Genomic DNA, 19,561 nt, shown 5'->3' with positions numbered 1-19,561 from the left:
ATCATCTTTCCCACTACACCTGCACAAACTCATTTGCATAACAACGCCGACATACCAAAATACGATGAGATATAAATTCTTTTCTAAGCACGTAACAAGAGAATCATAATTCCCTTTTTTCTTACATTAAATTGTTAGTCATTCGCGGCCAACACGCCACACTGTTGAATTTTGTTGTTGTTAATATTTTACATGTATTATCCTAAATTAACTTGACTCTCTAAATATCTCTCTTTCAAAATAAAAGAAAAAAATTGTATATTTATTTTTTAAAATGCATACAGATTCGAACCCCAGCTAGTATAGCTGAGAGAATCCAAACGATAGTTACTAGAGCACTTTGATTTGATTTTTCGCATTTTAAAATTTTAAACACGCGTGTGCGCGTAATTTTGCGTGCAACACTCCATTTTTACTTCATAGAAATTTGACCCTTGATATGAATTATCATTTTCTTAAGTTTCAATAACAAATGTCTTTTGGTTCTGAATTTAAGATAAATTTTAAAAAATTGTATAATCATGCGTATGTTACGCTGCGCAACTTGAACAGCACCGAAAACCTTATTACGACATCTTCAGATAGAGGTCAATCTTCTGATATACTTATACAATGTTATGTTGAGAAGATTGAGAGATACACGCACAACAAAATTCGTGGAAAGAAAGAAGAATAAGAAAAAAAAAAGATCCTGGCAATAACAAGGGGTTATCTGCGAAGTGCGGAAAACAAAAAAAAATTCTCCTAGAGAATTTGTTTTCCATATTTCAAATTCAGTTCCATTTGCATCGTAGCAGCCTTATTTTTATGTCGGTCGGTTGGTGTGGTAAACACTAAGTTTAGCACGCGATTGCAGCCATGTATGGCCTTTTTCCAAATGTTCACCTCACCATGGTGGGCCGATAGAGACTCTTATTTCCGGCCATTGAACAGCTCTATTTTTCCAAATTTTCTTACCTCAGCCCAAACCATGCTGATCGGTCCTGAGACACTAATATACATTTTTATTTCCTATTTTAAATTATAAGTGCCATTTTCGGACCATGGTGGGCTAAGATCATGGAGGCACTAATAAATATATTAATTATTTCATTTCAAATTTAAGTGCCATTTCCGGCCATCGAGCAGCTCTATTTTCCCCAATTTTCCAACCATGGTGAGGCTGAGGTCTTGAAGACATTAATATATTTTTATGATATTTCCAAACATATTTCAGCTAAAAAATTCAAAATTTCCGTGGTTGGTTGTGTTTGGTGTCAAAATTGTCTCCGTTAATGCATGTAAAATATAGGAGCAACAAAATACTTTCCGAATTTTTCTTATATTTAAAAAAATGTAATTGCACATTTTACGGTGAAATATCGACGTGCACAGCGTACAGAAGTAGCCTACTTGCGGCAAAGAATATTGCGCGCGAGTGCGCTAGTACATTATAAAGTTCGATTGATTGATTTTGGAACGAAACATCCCATAACTACGTCCTATTAATAACAATAATAATATTTTCAATTCATAAAGCATGCTTTGATGACTAAATAAAATAATAAAGTGTCGTGGATATATTTGTTAATATGCTGACAACAATATAAAATAATAAAGGCAAATTATTACAAATGAAATGATGAACTAGTCTCTGAAAGTTTGTGTCAAAAACACACAGAGAGCCATATAGTGTATAAAAAGAGGGTGAATTTGTGTGTTTTTTGTTTTGGTTCATGCTTTGATGTATCCTGACTTGCATGTAGGCCCTAGCATTTATTCTTTTGTTTTTATAGACACAATATATATATGTTACCAAATTAATACCATTAATAAAATTAATTATTAAATAAAAACGAAATATAAGCGTTATTTCATAGACAAAAAAATCTAAAAAAATAATGCATGAACTACAGGAAAACGCTATACAAAATAGACGCGCGCGCCCTCAGCGTGCGAATTCTTTGACACAAAAATGGCTTCTAATTTTCAATGTCGTAACTCTTTAAATGGCTCTGACTGAGTTGCAGCAGCAAGGACATGTTAGCTAGCTTTCCCCCCTCTTCTTAAGTGTAAAACAAATACAGGTAGCCTAGGCCTAGACCTAAGTCTATTTTACGTACCTAATAATAAACAAGTACGCTATACGTGAATATGACTGCTTTTGCAGGTAAAGATTATTTGGTTTGAAAAAGCAACAGTTCGTCAAGTTCGTACAGATTATTCTCTAGCTAGTCAGGCTACTGTACTGACTGACTGCTGTACTAGGCCTAGTGTGTCTGTGTATAGTAGCCTAGTATAGTAGACTAGGCCTAGTAGTAGTAGTTACTAGTAGTAGAGTAGTACTACACTAGGCCTAGTAGTAGTAGTAGTAGTAGTAGTAGTAGTAGTAGTAGTAGGTTTCATTAAAAAAAAGACAAAAAAAATGTGTTAAGTTGTATATTATTATTTATTATTAAAATGTTCAGAAAAGAATTTCTGAATTTATTGACCAAATTAATGCTGTGAGAGCAGTTCACTGAGTAAAAAATAAGTTATTTATGACCGGTTGGGCCGCCGGTGATTTCTATGAAACTCCCAGTGCGTGGTCCTACTAAACACCACCAGATACCTACCAGAGCATCAAATCCTACCTAGTAACGAAACAAACGTTCATCCGTGTCTATATTGTGTATTGTATTCAGCGGTCAACTGTGAGGCGCTACCGATGCAATTATTTGGTCAAATAAATTCTTTTCTGTGCATTATAACATTTATTCTTTATTTCATTCCAGACCAACAGCGAATCATCACCACTAACAGGCTGGTTAAAATCTTAGAAAAAACTACGTTATGTAACAAATTTAAATCATTAAAACAAGATGACATTGAAGATAGGAAAATGATAATAATAATAATAATTTATTTGGAGATTACACTTTTACAACAGTGGCACTCGACCAAATGGAAGGTGCATCCAAATTATCCAGATATTATTATTTATTATTATTTATTCAGGCAAAAAGATACATTTTACAAAATATAATACAAATCAACAAATTAAAGGGAATTATTTTGTAATTGTGAATTATATATTTAAATATAAATAACTTATTTTTGACAGTCAACTGCTCTCACAGCGAATCATCACCACTAACAGGCTGGTTAAAATCTTAGAAAAAACTATGTTAGATAACAAATTTGAATCATTAAAACAAGATGACATCGAAGATAGGAAAATGATATTATTATTTATTATTATTTATTCAGGCAAAAGATACATTTTACAAAATATAATACAAATCAACAAAATAAAGGGAATTATTTTGTAATTGTGAATTATATATATTTAAATATAAATAACTTATTTTTTACTCAGTGAACTGCTCTCACAGCATTAGTTTGGTCAATAAATTCAGAAATTCTTTTCTGAACATTTTAATAATAAATAATAATATTGTAACGAAAATCCGTTCTCGGGTTCGTTCCCTTTTGGGGGGAGGGGTCTGCGGTACTGCAGCACGCTCGAATGAAACAAATCGATTACAATTTTTGGAGTGACCTCCTTTATTCTTCTATGATTCCAAATTATTGGTAATTAATTAAATTAGTTCTGCTATTACGCCGGACTTGAAACAACAGCGTAACCACCAGTAATGACGTGACCTCCAATAGTAGCGTAACCACCAACAATGGCGTAACCCCTTACGGCAACGTAACCACCAACAACGGTGTAACCTCCAACAGCACGTAACCACCAACAATGGTGTAACCTCCACAGCAACGTAACCACCAACAATGGTGTAACCTCCACAGCAACGTAACCACCAACAATGGTGTAACCTCCAACAGCAATGTAACCACCAACAGCAATGTAACCACCAACAATGGTGTAACTACGTACTGGCTAACAGGGTAACCACCAGTAGTCTTAACCACTGGCTAATAGGTACACCAACCAGCAAAGCAGTATCACAACCACAGGGTGTACCACTGGCTAACTGTATCTCAAACCTCCGGCTCAGCTATGTCTCAAATAGTAATACAACCAGTAGGTGCAACCTCCGGCTCACTATGTCTCAAATAGTGATACAACCAGTAGATGCAACCTCCGGCTCACTATGTCTCCAACAGTAACACAACCGGTAGGCTGTACCCTCCGGCTAACTTTACTTACTGTGTCTTAACTCTCCTTTTATTATTCAACTCTAATTTCCTCTTTCTCTTTTCTCTAATCTTTTCTACACTTTGTTTTCCAATTTCTCTACTTATTTAACACGTCTTTTCCCTGGTTCTCCGCTTTTCCAGCTCCAATCTCTCCCTCCTTTTTAACGCAGCTCGAAGTAACCCTCCATTGCCTTCCTTCTCCAATCCCTCTCTGTATTAATTCAGACACAATCCAAATGTTATCATTTTCGATTTTCATGTAATTATCCTTCCAAACGTCAGTTGTCATTTAAAATTCGTTTACGCAATCTGGAGAAAATGTACAAAGACATCTTCCAAAATTGGTACAAAAATACAAAAGCACAAAATTAATGAAGGCTATTTTTGCAAAACAAGGTTTAATTGGATGCAAGACGAAAATGATTCGTTTGATCAACATTTCTGGAAGCTGTTGAATTTTAGATACGAATTAATGTAAACATTTTGCATATCGGATGTTATGATGTCATCATATGGCCAGTTTGCGTCATAGTTCATCACATTTAAAAGAGCATGTCAAAATGTCTTCAGCACGTTAATAGGTTGTTGCTCGGATAATTTCCTTCCAAAATTGCTATCTTCGTATTTCATTTTGATGACGTGATCATGTTAAAAATTGGAATAAAAGACTGGTCCCGTAATTTTACCTATGCTAAACTGTATGTAGTATGTCATAATGGCATAATCTTTTTTCTGTGCGCAAATATTCTAACATGTGATGTGCATGTGGTGTTTGTTGTGCAGATAACTAACTCACAAACAAATCTAGTTTTTATTATTATTTGTGGGCGAAAATTTCTTATTTTCTTAAAGACCCCTTCCCTGCAATTTTGGACGTTTTTTGGAAAATAATACATATATATCACTTTAAAAACATTAAACCATGTCATTCCTTGTCTTAAATGTACGTTTTATGGTAAATTATGATAAAAAGTGAGAAACAATGCACTACCTAAGTAGCTCGCGGCGATCGACCTCTCGTGGACGGTCTTAGGCCTAGCCTAGCTAGGCTTAGTTTTGTAGGCCTAGCTGGTAAACATCGGTAACGTACGAACATCGTACGCTAGCTATATACCTAGCCTGACGTTGTATAGTTGCTGCATTAATTGTCTTTCTATTTTTGCCAGACTCCGTTGATACAAATTGGGGAAAACCCGGTATTTTCGCTGAAAAGTTAGGAGTCTTCCATTTGTTTTGGCCTCACGATCGATCGAAAAGTGGGCGAATTACAGGTGAAAAACAAAAATATCAATCCGCGCGCAATGCATTTTGGGATTTATAGCGGGCCGCTATAATTATTAGAATCGACTTATTTTTCACATTTTTAACCGTTTAAAGACGAAAAAACTTATCGCAATAGGACCATATAGTATTATTTTTACATTAAATATAGTTTGTGATCTTAAATTAGATCTAAAAAACGTAGGGAAGGGGGCTTTAACATTTGTGGGCGTTATCACATTTGTGGCCAATGGTCATTTTCACATTGGTTGCCGCTGTTTTCACATTTGTGGGTGATGTGTTTTCACATTTGTGGGTGATGTGTTTTCACATTTGTGGGTGATGCGTTTTTTATATTTGTGGTTGTTTTCACATTTGTAAGCATTTTCACATTCAACCCTACCGCCCCTTCCAATGTTGAGACTCCCTCCCAGTTACTGTTACATAATTGAAATAATACTGTATGTCTTCTATTGGAAATTGAGTCTCTAGTCGTAACTGTAATTTTCTAGTTATCAGCTGAGCTGTGTATCTGTGTAAATCAATTTTATCTTTCATTTGTGTATTTTCAGAGATGGGCATGATGCCTGAAATTTGCCAAGCTGTTGAGGAGATGGACTGGCTGTGAGTTTGTAGATAGAAAAATTTGTCTTGGATCCCAGAAATATTTTAACTTAAAACTAACATGCCAAAATCGGGGTCAAAGGGTAAAAATGTGTGGTTCTTAACTCATCAACTTAAAGATTTGCTTTTGGTGTCAAATTGTTCAGAATTTACGTATTTATCTTTGGTCTAACACTAACATTTTTACCCTTTGACCCCTATTTAGGCACACATCACATGTTGTTCCTTGGGGTCAAATTATCTTATAACAGTTATATTCTCAGAGATATTCTTCTAAATGCATACAAATCTAACCCAGGTGCTAGACAAGGGTCAACCATTTAGAAGGATTAAAATTGCTGTTTTTAAAAAATTAATAAAAATGTTTGTAACAATTAATACGTATTTTAATTTGAATTGACACTATTAGAAAATGTCCACAATTCCCCAGTGAAATTTTGTTAAATGCAACAAATTAATGTACACTAAATCAATTTGACATTTTTTAATTATTTAATTTGTTTGTTAGCCTTCCAACGGATGTGCAAAATGAGGCAATACCGCTTATTCTAGGAGGAGGTGATGTTCTTATGGCTGCTGAAACTGGTAGTGGCAAAACTGGTGTATGTAAATTGTTTATTTCTCTAGTAGTGGTAGTAGTTGCTAGAGAATGTTTTAAAAATAGGAAGTATTTTACTTGTGTGACGATAACTATGTTTATTGCCAATTTAAAAACAATGGCTAAGTTATTGTATTAAATTAATTATTTATTAAAACATATTGATCAACATATTCCAATTTTCTAATTTTACAATATATTTATATTTATTATCTAGGCCTTTTGTTTACCTGTATTACAAATTGTTTTTGAAACAATGAAAGATCTTAAGAAAGGGAAAAAAGCAAGTAGTGGTGATTTAGCACCAGGTAAATACAAATTGTAACTCTTAATTCCATATGTTATTATATTACATAGCCTATGTAAATACGTGAACGTGATTGGTTGATACTGCATCACATGTGTACCGCTGCGAGGATCGTAAATCGTATATATCCTCGAGTAATTATCGTATCCCTGTCATTAAACATATAAAATCCAGCAAATTCTCCAGTACGATGATATTGACTGTGTAAATTAATCAACTAAACTATTTAAACTATGCATACATAGCGCCCTCATTTGTTATTAGTCCTCCCTAGATGTGATGAAAGACTGTTTGTGATTGGTTAATAATCATGGTAGTAACCTGGTACCTGAACATCCGGTGATTCGGCTCCTCAAATGATTTATTCGGTCTAGGCCTACCTGATGATATTATTATTGTTAATGTAGGCTAATTGATGGAAATTCTTCTGTTAATTTAAACGACCTAGGCCTAAGTGAAAATTTTATTGCCAAGGAATCATTAATTAGTAATTATCTGTATAACTATATTATTCTTCGCAATGTAAGGTGAATGCAACGCCTAACTAGGCAGGCTTATTACAAAAGAGGCCTAGCTACACCCGACCCAGCAGTAGATATTCAACTTGTCGCCTTTTATATCGGTAAAATATAAGATTTGATAACCCCTTGGGAATTCCCTCGGGGATGTCAAATCTTATATTTAACCTCTAAGCAGGCAATATCTGTATAATAATATAATATATGTTTACATAGCTAGCATGATTGAAAGTGTTATGTTGCCCTAGAGGAAAATAATATCTTTTAAAAGTTACCAGCCTCTGATTAAACCTGCATTGTGCCCAATGGTGAATGCCTAGCTCTTCAAATGCAACTTCAAATTTGTTCAATCCTGATGAAGCTGAATTAGACAGATTGAGTCATTAAAGACAAACAAGGATTCTTGGTGTACAAAATTTCTTGTGAATTCATCCATTAAATACAACTAAATAAGCAAGTGTTACAGTCAGAGCCTAGGCAGCTAGGCCTAGCTTGTATTCAGTGTTTAGTTTTATTTGCATCTATTTTTATAATAGTAATAATAGGTATTGCCATTTCTATTTTTTCTGGTGTAAGACATATAATTTGATATCCATTTGGATACATGCTTTGGGAAAATATAGTTCCTTTGGGGATATATAATTCCTTTTGGATATCTAATGTTATATTACACCTCTACATACATGTCAAGTTTGAGGTTACTGCTTGCTTAAGATTTCCCAATTATGATTATGCCTTGCCTAAATTGGGAAAAAATGTTCCTCTGGGCTGGAACATCCCTAATTCATTATCATGCTCACCGAAAAGTTATGTTTTTTGGGGCCTTGAATTGGTGAATAAACAACAGAATTCAAGTCATTTGAAAAAAAAGTTGACATTGGTTTAAAAACAAATAATTGACTGTCCCATTTAACTTAGCTCCAAAAAAATTATTCTCCTTATTCGACTCAAAAACAAAATATACCCGTAATTTACAACACTTTGGTTTGTTTTTTATTTAGCTTCAGGTAAATGGACAATGAATTCATATGATCGAGATCCGGCATTAGGTAAGTTTTAATATAATGTGTAAAAATTAATAATAATTACTACACTAGCCGTTGGCTGTCCAATAGACCGGAACCATCTTGTTATTGAATTTGAGGTTCATGTAGAGTAGATGTAGAGTAATAGTACAATACAGTGTATCTAGAAATGTACAGTATATATAATGATGCGTCATTGTAACAGAAAAAAAAGATAGTTAATAGGTCTACTGTATTCTTAAATCAATATTTGAATGTCTGTTTTGTTTTAAGTTATTCTAAAAGCAAGAATTATAATTTAGAATACACACTGTAAAATTAATGATTAAAAGATGCAGTCACAAATGAAAAAAAAACAATACCAGTATATTAATTTTTAATATACGTACTGTAATCTTCACCCTTGTTTATATTTTTATATTATTTATGTTATTATTTCCCGTCCTCATGTTTAGTATACATTGTCGTCTGGGAAATGGTTATCTTTTGTAAAAGCTACCAAAGCCTGTTCTTTGATATCAGTTCCAACTGGAGACCAGCGATTACTGTACAGCCCAAAATTTCTGCGGCCGTAAATTTTCACGATTTCTTAAATTTCATATGGAACGGTGTAGATAAAATAGCCCGTAATCAATCAATCCAAGATTATCTGAATGGAGGGCTACGTATGATTGATATAAAGAGCCAGATTCAGGCTCTAAAGATAACTTGGATTAGTTGATGTGCCCTAGCCCAGAAGCTGAGTGGTGTAAGATTTTAACAACCTAATTCACATCAATGATGTAAGGGACATTGATGGTGGTTCTGTTGTATTCGTAGAACGCATTAATTAAGAGGCATATCCAAACCGGTTCTGGTATGTTGTTCTTTCGGCTTGGTCAATGTTTGCCAACTCGAATATACCTATTGAGGACAGTGACATCTTAAAGCAAACAATGACTGTGTCGAAGACCGCCTGATGTATTATAAGAAATGGATAGAAAAAGGTGTTATCATAGTCAATGACCTTATCGATGAATATGGTAAATTCTACTCCTTACAAGCAATTTATAACTGTTGAGGGCGCTTTATAGCTGTCGCCATTCTTAATTAGTTTACAGATTTTTGGCTCTGGAATTCCTCTTTTGTGACTGGTTTTTTGTTGTTTTGTGGACATCTGTTGCTTTAGTAGTAAAATTTGTGCATTGTACTGTGGATTGAATGCTACATGTTATGCTTAAAAATTGCAATCTGAACATTAACTTGCTAAGCCCACAACTGAAACTATAACCAGGATACTGGCTGGGCTCGCCGCGACCTATCGTCGGACGGTTGTCGGCGGAGAATTCAGGCAAGCCGAGTGGGCAGCCTAGCCTAGGCCCAGACTTTGTTAACTTTGTGCAAGTACTTTTTCTTTTCATGTTTTGATGTGGAACCACTTTTTAACATTTTAACTGTACTGTTGGTGTTGGATTGAGATAATTTCCCTTTTTAACATTGTATCTGTACTGCTGTTGTTGGGGTGAGATAAGTTCTCAAATTTTAACGAAAAGGGATTTAATTCTTATCTTAGAATGATACACAAGCCACTGAGCAAGCCAAAATGACTCGTTATTCCAGACATGAGCTATTTTATATTGGATCAGCCTTCATTAAACGTCGTAATAAGGTGCAATACCTACCTAAGGGAACCCTCGCTATGCTGAATAATCTTGGCATCTATCGTAAAAGTAGAGGTAGAAGAGGTGGTGTAAATATACGCAGAAAAATTCCCACTATTATCACTGTTACACATGCTTCTGATTATATAGACAACAAGCGAGGGCGTTTTCTAAGTAGTTTATTCCCTAATTCACTTCGTAAAGTCAACTATACAAAGTTACAGCCATCACTCCCATCGATTTTCCTGACTAACCCGCGTTCTTTAATCTACCGTGTGGACGAACTAGAAACCCTTCTACTTCAAAATTGTATTGATTTAGCAGTTGTCACAGAAACTTGGCAAACACCCCAAATAACAGATGATGCACTGATGATTAACAACTTCAATATTTATACCTATCATAGAACGCATAAGAAGGGTGGTGGAGTGGCCGTATATGTTAATTCTGAATTTCTGTCGCGAAGAATACCTGAAATAGTAGTACCCGAAGAGCTAGAGTGTGTTTGGGTTTTTATAAGACCGAAGAGGCTCCCCAGAGCTGTATCCTCTATTATAGTTTGTGGAATATATATTCCACCTAATTCTTCTGACCAACAACTGCTTTTGGATCATATTATTAAATCTCTTGACAGTCTTAAACTTAAACACCCAGACGCTGGCTTCATTATTATGGGGGACCTGAACAGAACTGACCTAGCCCCACTATGCCGTGCACATAACCTAAAACAAATTGTGAAAGAACCAACGCGAGGGGATGCAATACTAGATATTATAGCCACCAATCTGAAGCAGTATTATTGCAATCCCCGAATTGTGTCGCCGATGGGTGCTAGCGATCATAATTGTGTTCTGTTGTCAGCAACTACAAGGACGAATAGCAACAAAATCGAAAAGCGTGTAATCAGACCAATGAAAGCGAGAAGTGTTGAAGAATTTGGCCGTTGGATAACTACCCATGACTGGAACGAGGTTATTAACGCGAGTAATACTGAACAGAAAACGCAATCATTTTATTTGTCATTGACTTCTGCTATCAACACTTTCTTCCCGGTTAAATCCATTAAGATACATCCAACTGATAAGCCATGGATTTCGCAACAAGCAAAGGATCTTATAATGAAGCGTCAACACGCTTTTACTAATCATGGTAAATCGCTGCAATGGAAATTCTATAGGAATATGGTACAAAAAGTGATCAAGAAAGACAAAATGAACTTTTACAATGAACGTTTATTAAACTTAAAAGCCACTAATCCCCATAAATGGCACCAAGGCGTGCAGATGTTAGCTAATAAAACAAAACCCCAACCACTTATTAGTGTAGAGGATATTCCGCAGGATGACTATCATGGTATAAGTAATTTTGTAAACAACCATTTTGCTATAACTTCCCAAAGCAGACCTAGTATTGATTTATGTAAGCTTCCTACGTATCTACCTGCCAATAAACCCCCTAATGTAAAAGAATGGGAAATGTACAATCAATTAAGAAAAGTTAAAGTAAATAAGTCCCCGGGCCCTGATAATGTGCCTAACAGATTAATAAGAGATTTTGCATGCGAACTAAGCATCCCTATGACTAATATCTTAAATGCCTCCCTCAGTGAGGGTCATGTCCCAACTATGTGGAAGGATGCTATTGTTACTCCGGTTCCCAAAGAAAATGGTTGTACTAGGGTTGACAAATTTCGACCAATCTCGCTTACATGTATCCTAGCTAAGGTAGCTGAGGGCTTCATTAAAAAATGGCTCTTAACAGATATCGAGAAAAATCTTGATAACAACCAATATGGTTGCCGTAAACACTTTTCTACAACCCATAATTTGGTTGATCTACTAAATGTGTTCTATGAAGGTAGTAACATTCCCAAATCTGTTGGTCAGTTAGTTTTAACTGACTTTAGTAAAGCATTCGATTGTGTTGACCACACAATAGCAGTTTCTAAATTAGTAACACTTGGCTGTAGACCTGAAATTGTACCGTGGTTAATTAGCTTTTTGTCAAACAGAACCCAACAAGTACGCTATAAATCCACATTATCAATGAGTGTTAATCTAACATGTGGCGTCCCTCAAGGCACACTCCTTGGGCCTATGATCTTTCTTGCTCTAATTAATGATGCCATGCAAGACTCGCCATGTAAAACTTGGAAATATGTAGATGATTTGTGCATAGGACAGATAGTAAAAAAGGATGAAATTTCCTCAATTCAGAATGATGTTGCTTTACTGAATGTATGGTCTAATGAAAACAAACTAAAACTTAACCCAACTAAATGTAAAACTATGTATTTTAACTTTCAAAGAAATCAATATGAACATGAACCCCTTTTGATTGGTAATGCTACAATTGAAATTGTTAATGAAACTAAGTTACTAGGTTTATGGATACAAGCCAACCTCAAATGGGACCGTAATGTTAAAGAAATTGTATCCAAAGCCAGCAGACGTCTGCATATATTGTGTAGATTAAGAAAGTTCAATCTTCCGAAATTTGATCTTGTAGATGTATTTAAGAGTTACATAAGACCAAGTGTTGAATATGCTGTCCCAGTATGGCATTCTAGTCTTACTAAGAAACAAAGTGATATGATAGAATCTGTCCAAAAAAGGGCTTGCAGAATAATATTGTGTAATGACTACATATGTTATGACCAAGCACTCAATGATCTTTCTTTAGACACTTTATCTGATAGAAGGCGTAATCTATGCTATAAGTTTGCTCTGAATTGTTCAAAAAGTATTCATTTTGGAAAATGGTTTCCAGTGAAGAATGTAAGTAACATGAAACTAAGACGTGTAAAGTATCAACAACCCAAATGCAGAGTTGAAAGATATAGAAAAAGTGCAATACCATACCTTATCTCGCTTCTAAATGAATAATCATTATATATCACCCAGTACAGCTATGCAATTCTTATTGGTCCTTTTTGGTGTTTTTTTTTTTTTTTCTATTTTAATATTTTAATGCTAAACTTGTTGAATGTTCCTGTATTGTATTTCTTGTGTAAATTGCCTCCTTTTTTATATATAATTATCATTGGTTTTATACTTTTATACAAATTTTAATATTGAGAAAATGTAAATATCTTTGTAATTCAGCTAAGGCTGCGATGATGATAGTGAAATAAATGAAATGAAATGAAAAAAAAAAAAAAATAACAGAAAAATCAAAATTTGTACATATTTTACTGAATACTAAGGGTTGATCCAGTCAATCAAAAAAGCAGAGAACTGCATAAACTTGTGTTTGGAACTTTCTGTAATAACAATACTCTGCGCATGCCTAAAATGCTTCCAAAAAACACTGAACATTAAAGATCGACAGAGGGTGTCCTCTAACGCAGAAAACATGATCGCAATCAAGGAGGATTTTATCAGCGGATGTCTTCCTGTTAACGCTTTGAAGTTTACTACTTCAATCAGTGTCAGGCATATCGTCCCACCATTTCTGAAGTCACAAACCAGTTGATTTACCAAACCCGCATTAGAACCTTGCAATATTTTTTTATTGAAAAGAGAAATAAACATTGTTGTCTATAGAAACATCTTGATATAAATTGCATTTTTGCAGTTTCAACTGCAAGTTTGTTTTTGCTAATGTTGTTATCCACAACCATAAATTGTGTATCATCATGTACTGTACATGGTGAATTAAATTGTTGGTAATAGAATTAGCATGATAAATCACTTTGCTGGTAAAAACAAAGGTGTCTAGGTCTTTCAAACACAGCTGCTTTGAGACTAGTATTAATTTTGCCCATTCCACCCAGAGTTGTAATATGTATGTAATTAAATCCAAGATTGTAATTAAATCCAAGATTGTAATAAGTAATATTGTTTGGCAAAGGCAACCAAAACATTATTTTTGTTTTACATTGTGCAAAAACATTTTTTTAATATTTAAAGCATAGCAAGAGAAGCTATTAGCTAAAGGTGTTTTTATCCTACAGAAGCAGGTATTATGTTTAAATATATATTGTCCCCCTTTTTTTTGTTGTTGAATATGCCATTTTAATGTCACATAATAGTGTAATAACAGGGAGATACATCTCCCTGGTAATAATAATTTAATTTAAAGTAAAACATTCTTAATTTTAATAAATTGCAAAAAAATACTAATTTATAATAATTTTGTAATTATTTTTGTGGTGTGTGGTGGGCAAAAGGTTGGTCTATGGTTGGGAGTTAAAAAAAAGCTAATTCTTATGGAATTAAAAAAATTGAATATTGAAGGCACATGTTGTGCTAAAAAATAGTTTTAATGAATTTCAAATATCTATATATTATAGACAAATTCAATTAAATAATCGTTTTTTCCATACCCGGTAATAATATATGTGTACATGCAGTGAAAGGGTTAAATCGTCTGACTGTACAATGGGTTTTTGGTTAAAATTAACTGTTTTGACTTTTTTCTACAGAAGTGAATAATTTTATTAAAACTGCAAAATGGCGTATTCAAAGTCTGATTTTATTAATCTTCATTTTTCATGTTTTTTGGGGACAATTCACCCGAATATTCAATATGCCTGAATATAGTCTTTTTTAAAAAAAGGTGTTTTACTTATATTTTGTAGCAATTGACAAAGAAGGCCTCTTGTGCCAGAGCAGAGAGTTTAAATCTTGGCATGGAACAAGAGCAAATTTTGGTGTCTACAAACGAGGTATTTAATTTGTCTTCTTATAATGATTAAGGTGATTAACATACATGCGATATCCAGAAAATGTCAAAAACTTTTTTAGATATCATGTATATAGGGACAAAAAGTGTGATCTAAGCAGAAAACATAGCCTCTTTGTCGGCAGTAATAATACCTTTTATTAAAGTAAACACAAAAGAGGCTGCAAAAATTACATATACAGAAGTTTCATTCCTTCTTTTGACTACTTCCCTTCAATATTTTAGGAAAACATTACTTTGAAGCAACAGTTACAGATGAAGGACTGTGTCGTGTTGGATGGGCAACATCAGAAGCTTCATTAAACCTTGGTAAATGTCCTCAAATTAAAACTATTAAATTGTTATTTGACCAGCAATATTCAATAAACATAATCAATTTGGTGGAAATTTCTTAAGAAGTTCTTAAATGCAAGTTATTTGCATTAATATTTCTAATACAGAACTCTTTCAATATCAGAAAATATTCTTTTCTTGAGGTCCATTTAAAAGACATTTTAAATACCACATTTTCCGGAAAACCAGACATATAGGCTAGCCAAGTGTCCTGTATTGGGAGAATTGACTGTATATAATTATATAGTTGATTTATAAGGTAATAAAGAAGAGAGAAATAATAACTATTGTGTAAAGTTGATTTTGAAATTCTGATCGATTTCCATAGCATTAATCTGAATACCTTTATAGCAATTTATTTATTCATTCAAATTTGTTATTTTATCTATTACAATTTCATGTTCATACTAAATCAATCTTTGTGATCTGTGTTTATAAAATACTGCACTGAATTTAAATATATTGGCCATATTTTGATTTAGGTTTGTTTTTGTCTAGGTACTGATAAAAATGGATTTGGTTATGGAGGAACAGCAAAAAAATCATTTGGAAAACAATTTGATGATTATGGAGAGGTAAGTACATAAAAATAGATATTTAAACCTATGTAGACGTCAATTGCAGTAGAATGTTCTCTAGTGGACAATCTTGGGCCTAGTGTAGTCAGGCTTCAAATAGCGCCCAATTTAAACAAAGAAGAGTTGTTAAGATTAGTATTACCGTGGTGTTTAACGCAAAGAAAAAAATGGGCTCAAGAAATCAAATTTCGAGGCCGAGAAGTGGGTGCAGCATAGAACAACAATTGGGCAATTTAATGGAACATTCAAGATGATGACCTAGAATTATTTCCAATGTAAGTAGGCATAGCCTAGGTGTAGCTAGTAGTAGAGGGTGGGGCCAAATATACTTGTCTAGCCCACGTAGGCCTAGATTTGTTGTTGATGAATGTGTAATATTCCCGAGTTCGAACCGTTTGCGATGCCGTAAAAAGTTGACCAAGGATTAACTTTTGAAAATTTGTGTGTGAAGCCTTTGCTGCACTCGCTTTCAACACATTGAAGTTGGAAAATGTTTGATTGTATGTTCACACTGAAAGCGTCCGTCGCCTGTCGTGTACATTCTTTTTTTACGCGAAATCGCTGCCTCATGTTCAGTGTACACCTGCCCTTATGCTGTGTATGGTATTTTATTTATCATAGTGCTTTGTGCTGTAGTCAAATTCTTTTGCCGTATAAGCTGTTTCACAGCCATGTCTTAAAATTCACTCAAAGCCCAAAATTGAATTGTACAGTATGGAGTATTGACCTTTTTTTTCAGAATACATCTACCCTTGCATGCATACTGTCCGCGAAGTATGTGTGTCCGTTTTGTTGTTGATGCCAAGCTACAGTACCATCCAGAATACTGTACATCTACCCTTGCACGCGTACTGTCTGCGAAAAATCGGGGAAAAAAAGCGATGTGTCTATTCGCTAGGGGTTGATTACGTAACTGTCTAGCAGCTACTTCATGCTAAAAATCGGACCTTGCGGTATAGCATGCTCCAGTGACCGTTGAAAATTCGTTGAATAAAAGGTCATGGAGCTAGAGCCTTGACACGGCCGTTCATTCATAAAACAAAAGATTCCATGTCTTCACTTTATTATTATATATATATATACTATTATATTATCCATCTTTGATTTATATATAGTACAGCTATATATAATTGTATTGAAAGAAATATTGTAGTGATATTAATTAATGAAGTACGACTATGGTATGTACATAACATACAAAAAGGAGTAGGCCATAAAAGTAACTTCGTCCATTCAGACCACCTACTGTACGGATTGCACCGCGACATGCAGACGTGATAAAAACATGGTTCTTCAAATACAAAATTCTAGATCATTGATAATAGTAATCCAGTCCAGCAATATTTTAGGCTTACATTGTTTAGAATATATTATTGATTGTTTTCATATTTCATATAAATATAGGCATAGAAGTTTTGTTTCACGAAGAACTATATTTATGGTTTAATAGTTGATATGGTGGACCAAACGTACATATTACTACGATCAGTGGTCAAGGATTTAAAAGCAAAACATGAATATTTTTGTATTCTATTCTTTGAAGGTTTGCAAAAATATACATAAAAAAAATACAAATCTATATAAAATCACATATAAAATTCAATTATGTCTACGATCCAGGTGTTCTCTCCATGAGTTAGCGTAGGACAAATTTGTTATAGGTGACAATATACTGATTTGGGTACAATTTCACCTGTTTACGAGGAATGGTTAGTTCCTCACAAAAAGAGATATATGATAACACGGTCTCGGTTAGCAGGGGTGGACGCAGTGGGGTTGCCCCAGTTGCCCGGGCAACACCCTTAATTAAAAGGCTAAATGTTTTTTTCTGTCATTAAATTAAAATTTAGATCCCATTTTATCATAATAACCATTAACGTTATAGAAGTCCATTGGAAGAGCCAAATTGACAGACTAAGCGTAAAATTAACCTGCATTACAATACCACGCACAATTTACCGCCGGCTGTCTTTTGCATATTTTTTTGTGTGGATATATTATTTCTGAACATGCTCAGAATGAATTTCTGACTGTTTGGATATCTTTTTAGGTGTTATATGTATGTATATGGTTTCTTTATGTCTTAATATATTATAGTTTTCCTAAGTGGTTAAGTGTGTACAGGCACGTGTGTACAATTTACAATACGATGTTTCCTTTTAATGTCATTACAATTAGAAAAAGGTGGATACCGTAATTTCACTTACCTATGCTGTAATGTATGATGTATACTATACAACACAAAATAGACACAATTTAGCACTATAAACTTTATAAACATTTATACTTGAAATACAAAATGTCTGGTTATACTCACAGTGTAATATTTTTAATAGACATATGGAATAGATGATACAATTGGTTGTTACTTGGATCTTGATGAACATGCAATGTACTTTTCCAAGAATGGTTTGTATATTTTACATTTTCATTTTGTTTTCGTGATTTTTTGAATAAGCATAATTTATAACTATACAAATTTACCTTAAAGATATATTGTCCCTCTGAAACAATGTTTTTTGTTGAACATTCCATTTTAATGTTGCATAATAATTATTCACTTTGACTAAAAATTTATTGTCCCCCAAAAACATGAAAAAAGGGTTATTAAAAAGACTTTGAATAGTTCCTTTTTCAGTTTTAATAAAGTTAATCACTTTTGTAGAAACAAAATTTAAAACAATATATTTTTCATTTATAAATAATTTATAATTTTCAGGGAAATATTTTTTATTTATTCAATTAACTGTTATGTGACATTAAAATTGCATATTCAACAACAAAAATGTAGAAAAAAATGTTCAGGGGGACAATATTATAGTCAAATTGACTGGAAAGTTTTGGGTTGAATTTAATGGTTTATTTTGTCTTTTTATAAGTATAACTTTTTTTTTAAATTGTGTTTTCTACGAAAGTGAAAACTGCAAAATGCAAAATTAATTTTTCATGTTTTGGGGGACAATACATCTTTAAACTACAATTGTATCTTAATTTCAGGTGTTGATTTAGGACTGGCTTTTGAGCTTCCTAAATTCATGAGAAACTTGGTGTATTTTCCTGCTGTTGTGTTAAAAGTGAGTTTGTGTATCTATTTAAGACCTGGCGTGTAACACTAATGATAAGGGAGCAACAACAACTGCAGCGTACAACCTGAAGAATATGCCACAGAATTTTCAAACATTTCTAATTCAGTACAATTACTATTTTCAATTACAAACTAATTTCTCTCTCTCATTACACTCATAAACATTCATTTGTATACTATTATATGGCTATTGTTTATGGACAAGCTCTACCTTTTTTTTTAGTTTTGATTTATGTATGTGGTTATAATTCACTTTCTATATGTCTCACAAAAACGGTAAAAAAACTCTCTCACACACCCTCAAACACATTAATGTATTATATATTTCACCATTAATTAACAAACATTTTCAAACTTTTGATATTAATTCAAGATGGAAGAAGTGGATTATTTAAATAAAAGTTTTCATTAGAACAAGTGTAAATATGAATAAAATAAATGTTTTGAATTAAATAATAATATAATTTAGAATTTTTAAGAAAGTGTAATAATTTTCCCTTTTATTCAGCCTAGTTATTAATCGAAACTTAACTTTTATTACTTATTGCTTTAATTTTATGTACTTATTTCTATTGCAGAATGCAGAGATGAACTTCAATTTTGGTGACAGTCCATTCAAGTATCCACCTGTAAGTCAAAATGTTTTTTTGCCTAAGGATAAAGCAATACAATGAGCAGTAGTTCAATATCCCCTGAAACCTACCTATAAAAGAACAACAAAAAAAACAAAATTCATTTCTATACGGTTTTCTTCTGTTTTGTCTTTATTGTCAGTAAAGTTC

General features: G+C 33.5%; 1 protein-coding gene across 1 annotated transcript in view; it reads left to right on the top strand.

Annotated features, from left to right (window-relative positions):
• The first annotated feature begins 1,988 nt into the window (after window positions 1-1,988).
• LOC144849528 (ATP-dependent RNA helicase DDX1-like) overlaps window positions 1,989-19,561 on the top strand; it is a 41,253-nt gene continuing 23,680 nt past the window's right edge. Inside the window, exons 1-11 of the mRNA XM_078706463.1 lie at window positions 1,989-2,149; window positions 5,958-6,009; window positions 6,518-6,611; window positions 6,825-6,915; window positions 8,434-8,481; window positions 14,680-14,766; window positions 15,009-15,092; window positions 15,615-15,691; window positions 18,031-18,103; window positions 18,692-18,768; window positions 19,358-19,408. Of these exons, the coding sequence (XP_078562589.1) occupies window positions 2,134-2,149; window positions 5,958-6,009; window positions 6,518-6,611; window positions 6,825-6,915; window positions 8,434-8,481; window positions 14,680-14,766; window positions 15,009-15,092; window positions 15,615-15,691; window positions 18,031-18,103; window positions 18,692-18,768; window positions 19,358-19,408 (750 nt within the window). The 5' untranslated portion in view covers window positions 1,989-2,133. The remainder of the gene's footprint in view (window positions 2,150-5,957; window positions 6,010-6,517; window positions 6,612-6,824; window positions 6,916-8,433; window positions 8,482-14,679; window positions 14,767-15,008; window positions 15,093-15,614; window positions 15,692-18,030; window positions 18,104-18,691; window positions 18,769-19,357; window positions 19,409-19,561) is intronic.

The sequence above is a fragment of the Antedon bifida genome, chromosome 8 (assembly GCF_963402885.1).
Source record: "Antedon bifida chromosome 8, ecAntBifi1.1, whole genome shotgun sequence".
In the NCBI taxonomy this organism is placed as follows: domain Eukaryota; kingdom Metazoa; phylum Echinodermata; class Crinoidea; order Comatulida; family Antedonidae; genus Antedon; species Antedon bifida.
Note: the sequence above shows the minus strand (reverse complement) of the source record. Positions and strands in the feature narration are given on the sequence as shown.